The 17140-nt window shown below is 35.9% G+C and overlaps 1 protein-coding gene and 1 long non-coding RNA gene across 2 annotated transcripts; both read left to right on the top strand.

The window, feature by feature from the left end:
* Positions 1 to 7222: 7222 nt before the first annotated feature.
* LOC126707046 (uncharacterized) lies at positions 7223 to 9588 on the top strand. The gene is made up of 2 exons (XR_007648791.1): positions 7223 to 7405; positions 9200 to 9588. It is a non-coding gene; the product is annotated as an uncharacterized LOC126707046 (long non-coding RNA).
* A 5695-nt stretch (positions 9589 to 15283) lies between these two features.
* LOC126704770 (uncharacterized) lies at positions 15284 to 16410 on the top strand. Its single transcript, XM_050403781.1, has 3 exons — positions 15284 to 15360; positions 15437 to 15828; positions 15898 to 16410. The coding sequence occupies exons 2-3, from the start codon at positions 15439 to 15441 to the stop codon at positions 16408 to 16410; spliced, it is 903 nt and encodes a 300-aa protein (XP_050259738.1). The 5' UTR covers positions 15284 to 15360; positions 15437 to 15438.
* Positions 16411 to 17140: the final 730 nt, after the last annotated feature.

The following is a 17140-nucleotide window of genomic DNA, read 5'->3' on the forward strand; positions in this document are numbered from 1 at the left end:
TTATAATACTAATTCCAACGTTAACTTTTTAGTGAAAAAATTAGGTACTTGGTATTTGGGAAAGATTTTGTACAATCAATATGTGTGTGTGTGTGTGTGTTTGTACATACTACTACTACTATTTAAGGGGCTTCTTTAGTTTGGATTTTTTTTTTTTTTTGTTCAAAAATGCCCCTACACCCCTATGTTTAAGTAAAGACAAAAGTAATTGAAAATTCTGTAAAAATACAACTCTAACTCCCACTAAAACATTACCTAAAAAATATGGTTACTCTCCTATTGATTTTTAAATTATTTTATCCACATATAAATTAAATTCTCAAAATAAAAATTATATATATAAAATAAAAACACACATTTTTGTTTTGCTACAAAATAGGACCACTAAAATAAAATAAAATAAAGCCTCATCGCACGCGCGAAGTACGTGTGATGAGGCTAGTGTGTGTATATATATGGGCCAAAATAGACATTTACCCCTCTTACCAAAACTTTCCAGCAAAATGCCCATGTTTTAAACTCAATTTTCTAAAAATCGAGTTTCAAAGAAAAAATCAATTTTTAGATAATCGAGTTATGTGAAATCAAACTTAAAAATTAAAAACAAAAAAACAAAAAAACTTGGAACTCAAGTTCCATGTAAAATTTCTCATATTACTCGATTTTCATCAAATCGAGTTTTTCATTAAAACTCGATTTTCTAAAAATTAAGTTTCAAAACAGGAGCATTTTATTAGATAGTTTCAGAACAAGGGCATTTTGCTACATCTTTTGAGCGAAATGGGCAAATGCCCATTTTGGCCTATATATATATATATATATATATATACACACACACACATGTGAGTATTTATTACATATAACATATCATGTGAATATGTACTTCAAAGTGTATTTACAATCAAAACATATGAAATCTACGTACATAGCATGTGAAGGCTAAATTTAAATATGTATAACTAGCATGTGAGTATAATATTTATTACATAACTAACATGTGAATATATACAACATAAAACAAAAGAAGAGAGAATAAGAGATGTCACTTTTTAGTAAATTTGTCCTCCATTTTCTCATTCTCGTTCACAAACATAATAAACCAAAACATTAGTGCCAAGGGAAGGGAGGGAGAATATATTAGCTTAATTGGGACATGGATAAACATGTGAATTCTAAAGAGAATATCATGCAATTTTGATCAATCAACATGTGAATATCAACAAGACACTTCATTCATTCAAAGAAATTGAAAAGGGAATTTGGTGATACTAGGGGTCAAAATGCAATTTATAAAAGTTTGGGGGCCAAAATGTAATTTTGTAAAAGTTTACGGGGTTGAAACCCAATTTTGGGAAACTTTAGGTTAAAAACATGAATATGTAAAAGTTATGGACCAAAATGCAACTTTGGAAAAGTTTTGATGTCAAAACATGATTTTGTGAAAGTTCGAGTCAAAACATGATTTGGGAAAATTTTGACTAACAAACAAATATGAAAAATATGATCATGATGGCATGCTAGAAATTAAAGAAAAAGCAAGCTGGTGGACCCTTTTATTATTTAAAGTGTGTGGCCCAAATGTTCAAGTGTGTGGGTTTATATCCAAAGTGTTGGGCTTAGGCTTAACTGGGACAATGGGCTCAGGCTTGAGGGTTGGAATTACGGTTAGGCTTAAGGGAAAATGGGCCAAAGCCATTGGGTTTGGGTTTCAAACTTAAGCTCAAGGTTGCCTGAGACCTAAATATAGGATTTAGGAAAAAAATTAGGCCTCATCAAATGGATCAGGTCTAGCCCAACCCAACTCCTTATTTCTCTAGCAAAGCCTTAAACTTAAGAAGCTTGTCAATGCTTCACTCTCTCTCTCTCTCTCTCTCTCTCTTTGAAAACTTTCTACTAGAGCCTCAGCCTCCATGGTCGAAACTCTAAAGCTTCTCACCATCACACACTGCCACGAGCAATGGTTTCCCTCCTTCTCAGCCATCCCAAACTCTCCATCTCCCACTCTAAGTTCTATCTCTCTTTTTTTATCTACTCTCAACATTAGCTCTCTCTACAAAAACTGCATGGCCAAAGCTCAAGCTTCCTCCATCTCCAACCTTCGTCGCCACCACAAACGGTGGTTGCACCTCCTCCAACACATCAGACCCAAACAGCCTCATCCCTTCTCTATCTCACCTCAATCTCTGATCTAAACAAATAAAGTTTCCTAGCTCCCCTGCAAAAAACCCTAGCCACCACCACCATAAGGGTGGCTTCTCAACCTCGAATTCTCACTTTCTCTCTCTCTAAACTCAAACCAAAAGCTACTCTCTCAAACACTTAACCTCAAGCTTCCAACCTTCTATCTACTACCTAGGAGGGCTCTACTTCTACTTGGTGCGTGAGCAACAAAACGATGGTGTGGAGTCCTAGGAGATCATGGAATGACCGTGAACCAAGACTAAGGCAGCACGTGAACAACACGCGCAAATAGAGAGTAAGTTATGGAGCTTTTGTACTTCTGAACATACTGCATATATGTGTGCATAACTAGTATAGATATGAGAAAGGAGCAATCTATGGCATAAATTAGAAATAGAGCGTGGGTGATGTGACTCTGTGATGGTGTGTGTATTGTATACAAAAGTGTAAATACTTCACGGTGCTATAGAAAAATCAAAGAGGAATTTCAGGTTTACCTAGCTGATGCCCTCTCTTTTTCTTTTTCTTTTTCTTTTTTCTTTTTTTTCTTTTTTTGTTCTCTTTGCTTTGATGATTGTTAGCTATGTTGTGTTGGTTTCCTCTAGCTTCATGCTTGTGGTTACCTCTGTTGGTGTTTGGCTGAAGAGAAAACATAAAGAACAAGGTTAAGATTCAAACAGAACTAGAAAATGAGTAAAGGAAAAAAGAGAGAGGAAACTCATTCAATGGGTTGTGCTATGTTTCTTTGTTGTTGTTCCTGCTCGTTTTTCCTTCTTTTTCTTTGTTGCTGTTTTCTACAGAATTTCTATGAGGGTTTCTTTAGTTATTTGTATATTGACAACAACAACAATCAAAAAACACACAAATACATAAAGTTTACAATTGTTTTCTACGTAGTTTTCTTATAAAATATTTGTCCATAATTCTAGCAAAAGAATAAACAATAAATTATAAGTTCATTTGAAATATTAATAAAATTATTAATTATTGTTGTTTAATTATTTCATTAATTTGTTTGTCTTTTATAAACTATAATTTGTTATATTATTGTTTTATTAATTATAAAATTATTAGTTTTTGTTTAGCGCCTAACATAATTTAATTTGTTTGTCTTTTATAATGTATTGGTTAATTAAATTATTAATTATTGTTTATTAGTTGCTTCCTCCAATTAATTATTGGTTAATTAAATTATTGTTTATTAGTTGCACTAGCACACACCCCATGTGCATTTACTTCTCCCAATTCAAATATCTCACCCCGACACCATGCCCCCACTCAACAGACAAGCCCCATGACCCCCAATTACAAGAGTCAATCAGAAAAATTCACAATCACAAATCACAATACACTAAAAGAAAATTAATTGTATCTCACCAACACCAACACCAACGGATAAAGTCAAAAACAGGGGCAAATATTAATAAAGTGATAAGGTAAAATTAAGCAATCAGATAAAGTCTCAAAGAGAGATAGAGAGACTCTCATTTGCTTTCAGTCTTCAGATAAAGAGAGAGAGAGACAGAAAGTCTAAGAGAGAAACTCATACCCATTAACCCATTAACCCGTATATGTAAGAGACTAAAGAGAGAAAAAGATGAAATGCCTTGAGGTTGAGGGAGCAAGAAGGTCTGAGACAAAGGGGCGGCGCTGTCGGACAACACGTCAAGGCAAGGAAGACCGATCTCCGATCCGATTGGACTGATCTCCAATCTCCGATGCTTCTAAAGCTCGAGTTTAAGGCTCAATGTGATGATCGATGTGCTTTATTGCAATGTTGCTCGAGGCAGAGGCGTTGTCTGTTGGTTGTTGTCATTGATGTGCTCTGTTCTGGTTTTGCTTTACTTGATGAATCTGTTACTCTGGTTTCTTTAGGTTAGGTCGTAAATGTGTATATTGGGTTTTGGTTTTTTTTTTTTTTTTTTTTTGAGAATTCATGGGTTTGCTACCATGTTAGGTTTACTTTACCTTGGTTTTTTCTTTAGAATGGGTTTGTAATCTGTTGTTTAGGATTGATGTTGGCCTTTTTTTCCCTGATGGGCTTGCTCTGTTACAATTTTTTTTTTTTTTTTTTTTTTTTAGATTTTAGTTCAAAAATTTTTTTTGGGCTTTTTTTTTTTTTTTTTTTTTTTTTGCTTGAAAGTAGAACAAATAATTTTTTTTATTTTATTTGAGGGAGTTCCTAATTTTTGTTGAGGGTGTTCCTAAATTTTTTTTTAAGGGTAAACAAATAAAAAAAAATTTTAATTATTATATATAATTTTTTTTTTTTTTAAGGTCAAGGTGTTCCTCGGAACATCTTGGACTAAACGTGGTGCCCCCACTAGGTATTTGGGGGAGAAGATGATAGAGGAAAAGGGAAAATGAGGAATAGGCAGAGAGAAGGCTATGTACCAAGCCATGGGTGTGAGAGATGAGAGCTCCAGAGGATTATTTTCCTTTTTGTGAGGTCCTCTCCCCTTTTTCTTGTACTGAGATTATGTCCTTATGTAGTGGTGAGAGAGGTAGGGAGAGTATACTAACCAAAGAATGTGTGGGAAAAGAGAATCAAACTTGGTGAGCAAGCAAAAAACTTGGAGAGAAATTTTGGCATGAAAATATCTCCTTAAAAATATCTCTTGCAGATACTAGAACTTTGGGCACCTAGCCTCATCATAGATTGCCACATGGCATGAGCTTGGCCCTCTATATGACAAGAACCACAATGTGTATTCATGTAACAATTAATTGAAGATTAGCACGACATGAAAAGGGACTTGATTTAATTTGAACACGCGCAATAAAATGGAAAACTAAATGAATTTTCAAGGAAAGACACGCATTCTATGAAAAATCAAGTAATTTTGAGAAATAAAATGCCTTTCAAGCATGCATCCAAATCAAATCAAGGCAAAATATACATTTTTCACAAAAGATTCAAAGAGATAATTTTCACATTTCCACAATACCTCACCCAATTCAGGCATGACTTTTGTTCAATAACAATCAATTTGAAGAGAATTTTATGACCTCTAAGTTCACCAAATTCTTAATTTAAAGCTCAAACTTTTAGAAATATTTAGGGCCGAACAAAATTCTGTATCAACACTTGATAACCCAAATGATATCAAATGTCTTATGAGATTTTGGATTCAAAATATATAGCCGACATTTTAGAGTCATTCTCCATATAATAACATAATGTGTGTGAATTGTAAGACTATATACACTAGAGTGAATAGTCAATTGTTCAAAGTGCTTTAGATACACTTGTTTTTTAAAAAAATTATTTAAAAAAAAGTTGTGGTGGAAGCTTGTATTATATTGGTCTTTATCTGGAAAACCAACAACTCTAATAAAGAAGATCTTACCATTACTATAGAATGCAGATTAATCTAAGTATGACCAATAACTCTTACTTCCATCTAAGAAGCAAGGGGGTGGGGTGCTTTGGAATAGGGGCATTCCCCTCTATTCATAGAAGATTTGGATGGCACTAAAGCCTCTAGAGCTAAATCAATTATTAGCTGGCAAATCAGATTTGAAATTTGAAGCTTTGTTAAAGCTGTTGCAAAAAATCTGAAAAAATTTACATATTTGTGCTCCGAGTGCCATATTGGCACTTAGAGGAGCCTTTGATATGCCGATCGACAAATTAAATGCTGGTCCAAAGTGCTTAATTATCAGAACTTAGTCCCAGTTTTCAGCACAAATTTTCACATTTTGAATGAATTTCCAACTTCCAATGGCTATTTTTGATCTATAACTGATTGGGCTTGGGAGAACTTTTCAGTCCATTATTAATTATTTCAATATTAATAAATTTAAAATTTTTTTTAATTAGAAATTTCTAAATATGTTAATATTTGGACATTTTAGTACATGCATCCATGCAACTGTTCCTAACTTTATCCAATAAGATTTTGACAAACAATTAAGCTTAAATTAATTTGTTATTGGTCCAATTAAAACTAATCGATTACAATCTCATGCGCTTTAGCCTCAATTAGAGCATTATTATTGGTGGTTCCTAAAAGTCATATTAATATTTTTAGCACCGCCAATTACAAAATTGGAGCTCCATCGGTGAGCCAAAGCCAAACAATACATACATTTATATATATATATATGTGTGTGTGTGTGTGTGTGTGTGTGTTTTATGTTGTGTTCGCACTATTTAGAATATTTTAATTTTTTTTCTTTTTTTTTTCTTTCTCCTCCTTTCCCATTTGTGCTGTTGCTTCTCTCTCCTCACTCTCCACAGCCATTTGCTCTTCGTCTCTTCCATCAAACCTCACCGATCTTGCCAATCTCGCATGCCTAGTCGCCATTCTCGTATGCTCAGCCACTATTCTCACTTACATTGATTACATTAATTAGGTGAGTTTACACAATACACTTATTATACATGTTTTAAATTATACAAGAAATGTTATAAAAACTGTGAATACCAAATACCAAAAAAATTCTCAAGGTTGTTACAAAACACCGAAAAATAAGATGGTTTTCTAGAAAATATTCTCTGAAAAATAAATCATTTTCCAAAAAACATTAATGCCGAAAATACTAATGTTGAAATATTATTTTATTACATTATTTACATTATTTTATTGTATTGAAAACTAAAATAAATTCACTACTATTGAATATTTTGTTCAGTAGATAAGTAAAATATATAAAGTATTTTTTTATAGTATTAAATAGCTAAATTTTAAAATCTACCGCTGTGAATTTTCTAAGAAAGAAAAATGCTTTAGAAGACCTTTAGAATATTTTAATGCATATTAATAATGAACGAGTAGCTATCATGTCCAAATCTTCATCATAAATCTATCATTGAAATCACTATCAACATCACCGTTCAATTATTGTAATTAATGGACATATCAAACATGGGTCATTCTATGGTACCCACTAAAAATAGTGGGTACCGTACCCCCTTTAAATCTTGACCGTATATTTTATATGTCTTAATCCTGACCATTTATTTATTTTTAATGAAAACTAGTTACCGAATAAGCAAGTAATGTATAAAAGCAAAAACACATCGAAAAACAAACAACGGAGTCTTTTCTTTCTCGCGTTCTTCTCTCCCAAACTGAAAACCTAGCAAGAGTTCTTCTTCTTCTTTCACCGGTGACCCAAGAGAGAGGAGTTAGCATTCTCTCCTTCAGAACTCTTTCAAACCTGACGACCCAGATTCTGTCTCCACTCTCAAGTGGATCTCTGTCACTGACCTGTGACTGTGAGCTTTCTTCAATTCTTTTTACTCTTAGTTTTTTAAAGTCTTATGATCTTATCAATTTGTGTTTGATATTAGGTCCTTCTTCTTCTTTTTTAATCCTAAAATTCCTAATCTCTACATGTTTGACGGTCCTTGGATATTCAAATCCTTGCAAAATCTTGGGTCTTTTGCTTATAAAATTTCAATCTCGTCACCTCTGTTTCAAAATCCTCTTATCCATGGCTTAGTTCCAATTCGACGTTGAACCAACCAAAGTCAGATAAAGTTGAACTTAACTCCTGAAGACCAAGCAAAGGTAGAGCAAATAGCATTTGCTTCAACCTTGGCAGCAGGGAAAGAGGCTACAGTGATTGAGTTCTGCTCACCAAAATGCAGGCTTTGCAATTCGTTAGTTGATTTTGTTTTAGAGGTGGAGGGTATAAACTTAGATTGGCTCAACATTGTCATGGCAAATGCGGAAAATGAAATGATCTTATATATAAAGACATACAAATTTTGTGGCTGGTTTTAGCTTGGTCGTTGTATACAGTTATCTAGCATTTAATCAACAAAACCATGGGGTTTCTTGTTATATTATTTTAAGCATATTGTCTATTTCTTGTTTAAGGCTCTTATATTGTGCTAGTGCTATTCTGTTTTTGTGGTGTTATTACTGGTAGTTATGAGAATGCATTACCAAGTTGTTTGTCCTGCCGAGTTTGACACTACGCAATTTTGAACTTCAACAATTATTGAAGTTATTAATAATTAGGAGGCACCAAGAATATACCTCTTCGAGAATACATGTTGTCTGTCAACTTAGACTTTTGCAGATGATTAAGTATTGAGAGAAAATATCTGGGATCATTCATGTGTTTCACTTATTTGTTTGTTTGTTTGTTTTTATTCATTTATATATTTATTTATTTTAATCTCTTGCAATTGCCTAAGAGACCCTTGATCATTTATGATATTTTTTCAGTATTTCAATTCTCTATCTTGACCTTAAGACCTATTTAGAATAGGCTTAACATATGACCACAGCATTTGTGGATTTTACTCAAGTAAATCTTATTGTGCTCGGTTGTATCATATGGTTTATGATGGAGAGCATATACCAGGTTTAAAGTCCAGCTAGTTCTAGGATCTTGCTCTTTGATAACAAAAGGCCGGTATGACTATGTCATTATGTCTTGTCTATTTTTCAGATGATGAAAGTGTTGAAATTATGAGATTTTTATTAAATATTTGGCAAATTTTGGAACCAAATTCACACATCTGATTTGTTGGGAATAACGTTTTTGTCACAATGAGTATGATTATTGCTCTCATATTGAAGGATTCCTGAAGTAACTCGGTATTAACATCCTAACCATTTTTATCGTTAGGGCTTTGTCCTTGATGATATTGGCTCCATTCTTGAGGGTGGAAAAGTTATAACAACCAAATGATATTGTCCTTGAGCTTCACTTAGTTGTTTATTTTCCTTTTTTTTTTGGTGATCTCGTTGGGGCTTTGCATAAGCATAAGTTTGTCCTCAAGATCCCTCCCCCAGTACTTGTGTTTTGCAGTTTCTCTTAAATAGAAAAGTAAATAAGATCTGCCCTGCCTATATTTTGGAGAGGTTTGTCTCTAAATCTTTCAGCTGAGTCTTTTTCATTTGGAATTTCAACTGTTTGGCCCTTCACAAAGGAAATTGAATCTCTCTGTTCGTTATACAATCTTAATTGCATTACCTATGAAGTTGAGTATGACACCGTTTTAAAGAATTTCAGAGTAAATAATTTTTAATTGTATGTGTTTTATGTGTGGCAGGGCACAGGTTGTGGGATGGCCACCAATTTGTTTAGAGTAAATACTGTAACACACTTTCACACTCCTTTATGTGATAAAATTGCAGGCTGCTGTGAGAAAATTGTAGAGAATGCTATTAACCTTCCCTAAAGTACTCTTGGTTGCAAGTAGAGCTACCACTGCTGTTAGAGTTACTGTTGTCAAAGCTGTTCATAACCAGATGGATGGGAAATATTGCAATACAAATGTCTAAGAGATTGCCTTTGTTTGAAAGTGTAATTTTTAGTATTTTAATGATGTCACCCCAATGAGCAAAAGCTCATTGGAGAGAGAGAGAGATTAGGTTAGAGGTTTTGTCAAACACAATGTAATTTGTGTGTGTGTGTATGTATATCAGGTTTTGAAGGTTATTTTCTTTGTTCCTTTTTATTTTCCCCACATTATCAATTTTCTCTAAACTTAATGATTTCTTGTGCGGTACTTGATGCATGAAGCTCTTTTATCATGTTTTCACTGTAATAATGAATCGTAGGCATGATACCGGCCTTGTCTAGCATACGATCAAGCACAACAACCCTAGAGCTTTATCTAAAAGTTTAGGGCCTAAAGTTGCATCTTTGAATTGATCCAAAAAGGGGGGAAAAGTTGATATGCCTAGACCAGAAAGTGTAACATAGGACAAAAAACCATATTTTAACTTTACTATTTGTAATTCTTGTGGTTGGGCTAATTTTTTGGGATGTTTATATTGTTTTAGATTTTAGATCTAAATTTTTGTTAATAGCTTTTTAAAATGAGGAAAAAGCTAAAGCAACAATTTTTTTTAAAAAAAATTGCTATTGTGATAAGCGATTATTAATAAGTAAAAAAGTGACTTTAGTGGTGGGCCCAAATATAAAAGTACGATCAGATGTGATATTGGTACTGTCCAATGTGATGATAGAATTGTCAAATGTGAGAGAAAAAATAGGTTACCACCGAATGTGACAAAGGTATGGTCAGAAGTGATGTTGGTACTACCCAATGTAATAATGGAACTATTAAATGTGACAAAAAAATAAGATACCACTAAATGTAACAAAGTACAGTCAAATGTGATGTTGGTACTGCCTAATGTGATAATGGAACCATAAAATGTGAAAAAAAACTAAAGGAACCACTGAATGTGACAAAAGTAAAGTCACATATGATGTTAGTATTGCACAATGTGAGGATAGAACTGTTAAATGTGAGAAAAAAAAAAAAAAAGGAACCACTAAATTTGAAAAAAGTACTGTCAAATGTGATGTTAGTACTGTTGAATGTGATAATGGAACCATCAAATGTGAGAAAAAAAAAGGGGAATTACCAAATGTGACAAAAGAACAGTCACATGTGATGTTGGAACTGCACAATGTGAGGATGGAACTGTCAAATGTGAGAAAAAAAATGAATCACCAAATGTAACAAAAGTACTGTCAAATGTGATGTTGGAACTGCACCATATGAGGATGGAACCTTTAAATGTGAGAATGGGTTAGTCTCAAATCCTAGTAAATAGATCTTACTTACATTGTGCTTAATTGTTTTTGGCTTTTCTATTGATAATTTTTGTTATTGTGGAAATTTTTTTGGGATGTTTATTTTGTTTTAGATGGGTCTAAATGTAATAATAATTTTATGAAACAAAATTGCATAGACACTTTAGTTAAGGTAGTTATACTTGTGTCGGACACAGTCATTTGACACTTCCGCACACGTGGATCTAATGAAAATGCCTAAAAAATATAAAACCTAGTGTAGTAGCCTTGATTGATGACTATTTCATACTGGATCTATAATTTCAATTCAAGCGTTTACTGAAAATTTTTAAATTGTCAACAATCTTTGTATTGGATTTTTTGCATAACTTGCTAATTGTATAGTCACCCTATTTCCAACCTTAGACACTACAGTAAACACACAATTGTGATTAAGTTGCAGATGTTGCATAAGAACAATTAGAGAGCACATAAGGTTATACATCTTTGGTTTTATAGTATATATAAATAACAAAAATATAAACATCAAAAAAGTGACCTCAACTATGTTATTTTATAGGGAGGTATGCTCCTGAACGTGATGGAAGCTGTCAAGCAAGATAGATAGGAAGTTAATTGGTATATTCAAATATTTGTGGAAGAAACCAAGATAATTTCAGCTCTTTTTTTTTTTTTTTTTTTGTGAACAAGAGTAATTACTGTGGTCAGGCTAATTTCTTGGGATTGGTTTTAGATTTTAGATCTAAATTTTTTAATAACTTAAAAAAAAAAAAATTACTATTGTGATGAACGGTTATTAGTAAGTAAAAAAGTAACTTCAGTGATGAGCCCAAATGTAAAATTATGGTCATATGTGATATTGGTACTGCTTACTGTGACGATTAAACTGTCAATTGTAAGGAAAAAAATAGAGTACCACCGAATGTGACAAAAGTACGGTCAGAAGTAATATTGATACAGCCCAATGTAATAATGGAACTGTCAAATTTGAGAATAAAAAAAGGGTACCACTGAATATGACAAAAATAGAGTGAGATGCGATGTTGGTATTGCTTAATGTGACAATGGAACCATCAAATTTGAGAAAAAAAAAATAAAGGAACCACTATATGTGACTAAAGAACTGTCATATTTGATATTGAAACTGCACAATGTGATAATGGAACTATCAAATTTGAGAAACAAATAAAGGAACCACTAAATGTAACAAAATAACTATCAAATGTGATGTTAGAACTGCACAATGTGAGAATGAAACTGTCAAATGTGAGAAACAAATAAGGGAACCATCGAATGTAACAAAAGAACTGTCAAATGTAATGTTGGAACTGCATAATGTGAAGATGGAATCGTCAAATGTGAGAAAAAAAAAAAAAGGAATCACCAAATATGACAAAAGTACAGCCATTTGTGATGCTGGAACTGCACAATGTAAAAATGAAACCATCAAATGTGAGAAAAAAAATAAGGGAATCACCGAATGTGAAAAAAGAACTGTCACATGTGATGTTGGAACTGTAGAATGTAAGGATGGAATCGTCAAATGTGAGAAATAAAATAAGGGAACCACCAAATGTGACAAAAGAACTATCACATGTAATATTGGAACTGCACAATGTGAGGATGCAACACCTCGAATGTGAGAAAAAAAAAGTAAGGGAACCATCGAATGTGACAAAAAAATTGTCACGTGTGATATTAGAACTGAACAATGTGAGGATGAAACCGTCAAATGTGAGAAAAAAAATAAAGGAAGCACTAAATGTGACAAAAGTACAGTCACATGTGATGTTAAAACTACACAATGTGAGGATGGAACCATCAAATGTGAAAGAAGAACTGTCACATATGATGTTAGAACTGCAGAATGTGAGAATGGAACCGTCAAATGTGAGAAATAAAATAAGGAAACCACCAAATGTGATAAAAGAACTGTCACATGTGATGTTGGAACTGCACAATGTGAGGATGAAACTGTCAAATGTGAGAAAAAAAGTAAGGGAACCATCGAATGTGACAAAAGAACTATCACATATGATGTTGGAATTACACAATGTGATGATGGAACTGTCAAATGTAAGAAAAAAGTAAGTGAACCACTGAATGTGACAAAAAAACTATCATATGTGATGTTGAAACTGCACAATGTAAGGATGAACCGTCAAATGTGAGCAAAAGGTAACTCAGTATAACAGGTTACCTACTAGTGGATACCGTACCCCCCTTTTTTGAGGGGGGGTACGGTAGAATTACTCATCAAACATATGGCAGTTGGCAGGAGCCTAAGAAGTTTGTTTACGAGACATTGATAGAAAAAGACAAAATTTATAAGAGAAGTGTTCCGCTTATTTTTTGTTTTTCACAACAATTATATATGGCAAGTTATTAGTTATCATTAATGTTATGAATATTGTTTCAATATTGTTTCAGACCCGTTTTGTTTTATTTAATAAAATTAAATATTTTAATACTGGCTTATTTTGATGTACTGTTTCAAGGTATTTTGGGTTCTTGAAAAAATTAAAATAATATATATATTCTTATACTGATGGAACACAGGTCCGTTAGTGAGTGAGCAGATAGAATCACTTGTGGAATGTGATGGTTGGCTCGACGAGGGACACCGGTGTGGCGCCTGCCACAAAGTCTCCGATGCCAAAGTTAGGATCACAATTAAACACAGTAAAGAAGTAAAAGATAATTTCAGAGTATTTTTGCATATATCTCCCCTTCCGTTGATTGTATGGGAGCTTTATACCTGGGACCTTAGGGGCTAGCCGTTGAGGCTGTTAATGCTCTTAGAAGTAACGCCCATGGTCCAGTAATGAGACTTTTAAGAAGCTTCCAACGGTCTGCTTGGTTGATTTAGTAACTGCTCAGGTCATTGATTGGCTGCATTGAATGACCTGCTGTCTTCGTCAGTGATGATGGTTTCCTTCGTTATTTCTGATGACCTCGTCATGGATGATTCCTTCGTCACTACTGTTATCTTCGTCAGTAGAAGGTAGAATCGTCATTCCCGTCAGTTGCCCCCCAAGTTCTGGGGTCGTCGATGACACGTCATGACGATCACAGAAGATGAAAAGTTTTTCTTGTGACTCTTGGGGCTCTGTTCCGCTTTTAATGCTTAGTGGCGGCGCTACACGCAGTTGTGGCCACGTGGCGCGTGATGATCTGTGGAATTAATGGCATGACCCTTGGGTTTCCCGCTGGTTTTTCAATCGTTTTTTGGCCTACATTTAAAACTTCTCTTTTTTTTAATTTTTCGTCTACTTCTCAGAGAACAAAAACAAACCAATTTTTCAGTGATACTCTGAGCATTTTGAGACTTCCTTTCTTCTCCGATTTGCCTTGCGCTGCGCTTCTGCCGTTCCGCCATTGGAGGTACGTTTTTCTTTCCTTTTTCTTTCTTCTTTTTCTTCTTTTACTGTAGCATAATTTCTGATTTGCTATTCTCTTTCGCTTCTATTCTGGTGTTGGTTTTTGTTTTTCTTTTGGGTTTTCAGTTTCGTACTTTGTTTTTCTGCCTTTCGATTTCTGTATTTTCCATGGTTGATAGCTTGGAGGTTAGGATAGCTTGCCCGTCGATCTCCTTCCTTTTTGCGCGTCTAGGGGGGTCTTTGGGAACTTACCCTTTTTTAGAAAATTTTGTGTACGAGGGCAATAGTCTGAGCGTTGTTTTGAGCGAATTGTTGCCCTTGCTCCGTCAATCGCTAACTTGGTTTGAGGGTTTAGGAGGAAGAGGATTAATGTCTGAGGTTAGGTCTAGTGACCTCGAGACTGGGCTATCATCCAGTGGTGGCCCGGCTGAAGGAGATACAGCCGTCTCGGGCCCTCGAGAGGTTAGGGCTTTTTATGCCCTTAGGGAAATTTGTGGTCTGGATGACGAGACCGTGAATAGATTTAAGGATAGGTTTCAATTTCCGTCTAGGGTTCGTGTTCGTCGACCCAGGGAAGAAGATAGGGCTTGTCACTTCTTTCCAGGCGAAATATGCTTTTACGAGTCAGCCTTCACCTGTGGGCTTAGGTTCCCCGTCCACCCGTTCTTGATGGAACTTTTAGATCATTTTGGTATAGCCCCTGGACAGCTCATGCCAAACTCGTGGAGGATCGTCATCAACTGTATGCAAATATGGTTGGCCTCCAACGGGGATATGATCAGGATAGGTGAGCTCACCTACCTGTATCGTTTGAAAGAGTCTAAGGAGTGGGGGTATTATGAATTAGTCCCTTGGGAGAGAAAGATTAGGATCGTCAAGGGATTGCCCTCGTCATTCAGGTATTGGAAGTCGCGCTTTTTCTTTGTGTCTGGGGACGACTTCGAGACTCAATCTAGCAGTGATTGGGGTGATATCCCGAGGTTGCTCCGTCGGTGGGGAACCCCGACCTTAGGTGCGTCAGTATTTCTCCCCGTTGTTTTTCAATCTTGCCAATTTTGAGGTTCTGGTCTTGCTGACTTCTTTGTTTCTTCGTTTGGTATAGTTAAGAGACGGCCTGGGCTGAAGAGACGATATAAGGAACGCATAGAGACCGCCATCGGGTACGCTGAGACGATTGAGAGCTGGGACGAACTTGTTGACCCCAGGTCTCTTGCATTTTACAACCTTGGTCCTGACCCATCTCCTTTCGTTCTTCGTCAGCTTGGCATTGAAGGCAAAAAGAGTAAGTTTTAACTTCGTCAATGCTGATTCTTCTTATGTATACTTAAGCAAATTTTTGACACACTTTCTTCTTGCAGAGATGACGACAAAATTCAACAAGGACATGTATGCAAAGATGAGGTCAAAGAAGGACGAACCCCTGTCCAATCTGGGAAAGAAGACTGTGCGAGTCACCGGGAAGGGTCCTGCCTCCATCCCGCTCAGCATCGTTCCTTCCATAGCTTCTGAGACGACGAGGACTGCCTCCCCGACCGTTTCAATAGAAGAGATTCCTACTCCCGGCTCCAAAAGGCCGCGCGTGTCTGGCAAAGGGAAGGAGATGACGGGTACTCGTTCATCCACAATATGGGATGACGAGTCTCTGGCCGTAGAAAGAGCTCACGAGGTCGTTACTTCATCGGACTTGAAGGCTCTCTCTGACCTATCCTTAAACGATGTGGCCTCTCGTCACGTCCACAAACTTGTCCAGGTGTGGGGTTCTTCTCTCTTTATCATCATTTTTTTTTTTTTTTATAGACGACCTCATAATTCCCTCCAGGTGTTGGGAGAGAGTCTCCATATCACTGCTGAGTACCTCACTCAAGGGGCCAAGGTGGCGTCTTTGGCAACCCGGATGGAGGCTTTGGAGAAGGAGAACTCTGACCTGAGGACGAACCTGATCACTTCCATGGACGAGGCAACGACGTTGAAGGAGAAGGTCAAGGTGTTGGAGGACGACCTCAGAGTTGAGCGCGGGTTGACTCTCGAGAAGGACGAGCAACTTCTGGCAGCCAAGGAAAAACTGGTGACCATCGCTGCTCGATCTGTGGAGGCTTTCCAGACCACTGACGAGTACAACACCGTGCTCTTCAGTTGGTATTTTAAAGGTTTTAAGCTTCTCCGGAGGTACATGATCAAGCATCCTTCTGGAGTCAACCTGGAGAGCCTGGATTTGGAGGAAGTGGACAAGGAGATGGCTCTAGAGGAGGCGGCTTCGTCTTCTGCTCCCGGTGATGATGCTCCCGAGCCTGTTGCTGACGTGCCGGCCAGTGAAGGCACAGCTGATGCTTGACTCTTCATACTTAGAAAATTTTTTGTTTTATTGTGGGTGCCCGTCTTGTTTTGGGCCTTTCTTTTTGTAAATCTAATTTCAAAACAATTTACTTTATTTTGAAAACAATGATATTGGCCCAGTGTTTATGGGCTGGAATGAAGCGTACTTACTTTTCTTCTTGATGTTCTGGCTGATTTACATTCATCCGTACTTTTTGTGCTTTGTTAATTAGTTGTTGATTTAATGCGCTGTGCTCTTCCGTCAACTGACTTCTGCCATTTGACTTATGTCCGTCCAGGCGGACTCTTGTCACTCGGTCTTTTAACCTTGTTATTATGGTCGTCAGTAACTTACATCCGTCAAGGCGGAATCTTGTTACTGTCTTTTAACCATAGTATTATGGTCGTCGGTAACTTACATCCGTCAAGGCGGAATCTTGTTACTTAGTCTTTTAACCATAGTATTATGGTCGTTGGTAACTTACATCCGTCAAGGCGGAATCTTGTTACTTAGTCTTTTAACCATAGTATTATGGTCATTGGTAACTTACATCCGTCAAGGCGGAATCTTGTTACTTAGTCTTTTAACCATAGTATTATGGTCGTCGGTAACTTACATCCGTCATCACAAGGATAGGATTTGACTGGAAATACGGCCTGAGCTTACGCGAGGCTACTATAAGCGCGAACGCAATCTTTTCAATCCTTGGGTATCTGAGCTCAGCTCCTTGAAAGGCCTGACTGACGTA

Source organism: Quercus robur, chromosome 11 (genome assembly GCF_932294415.1).
Source record: "Quercus robur chromosome 11, dhQueRobu3.1, whole genome shotgun sequence".
NCBI classification, from domain to species: Eukaryota; Viridiplantae; Streptophyta; class Magnoliopsida; order Fagales; family Fagaceae; genus Quercus; species Quercus robur.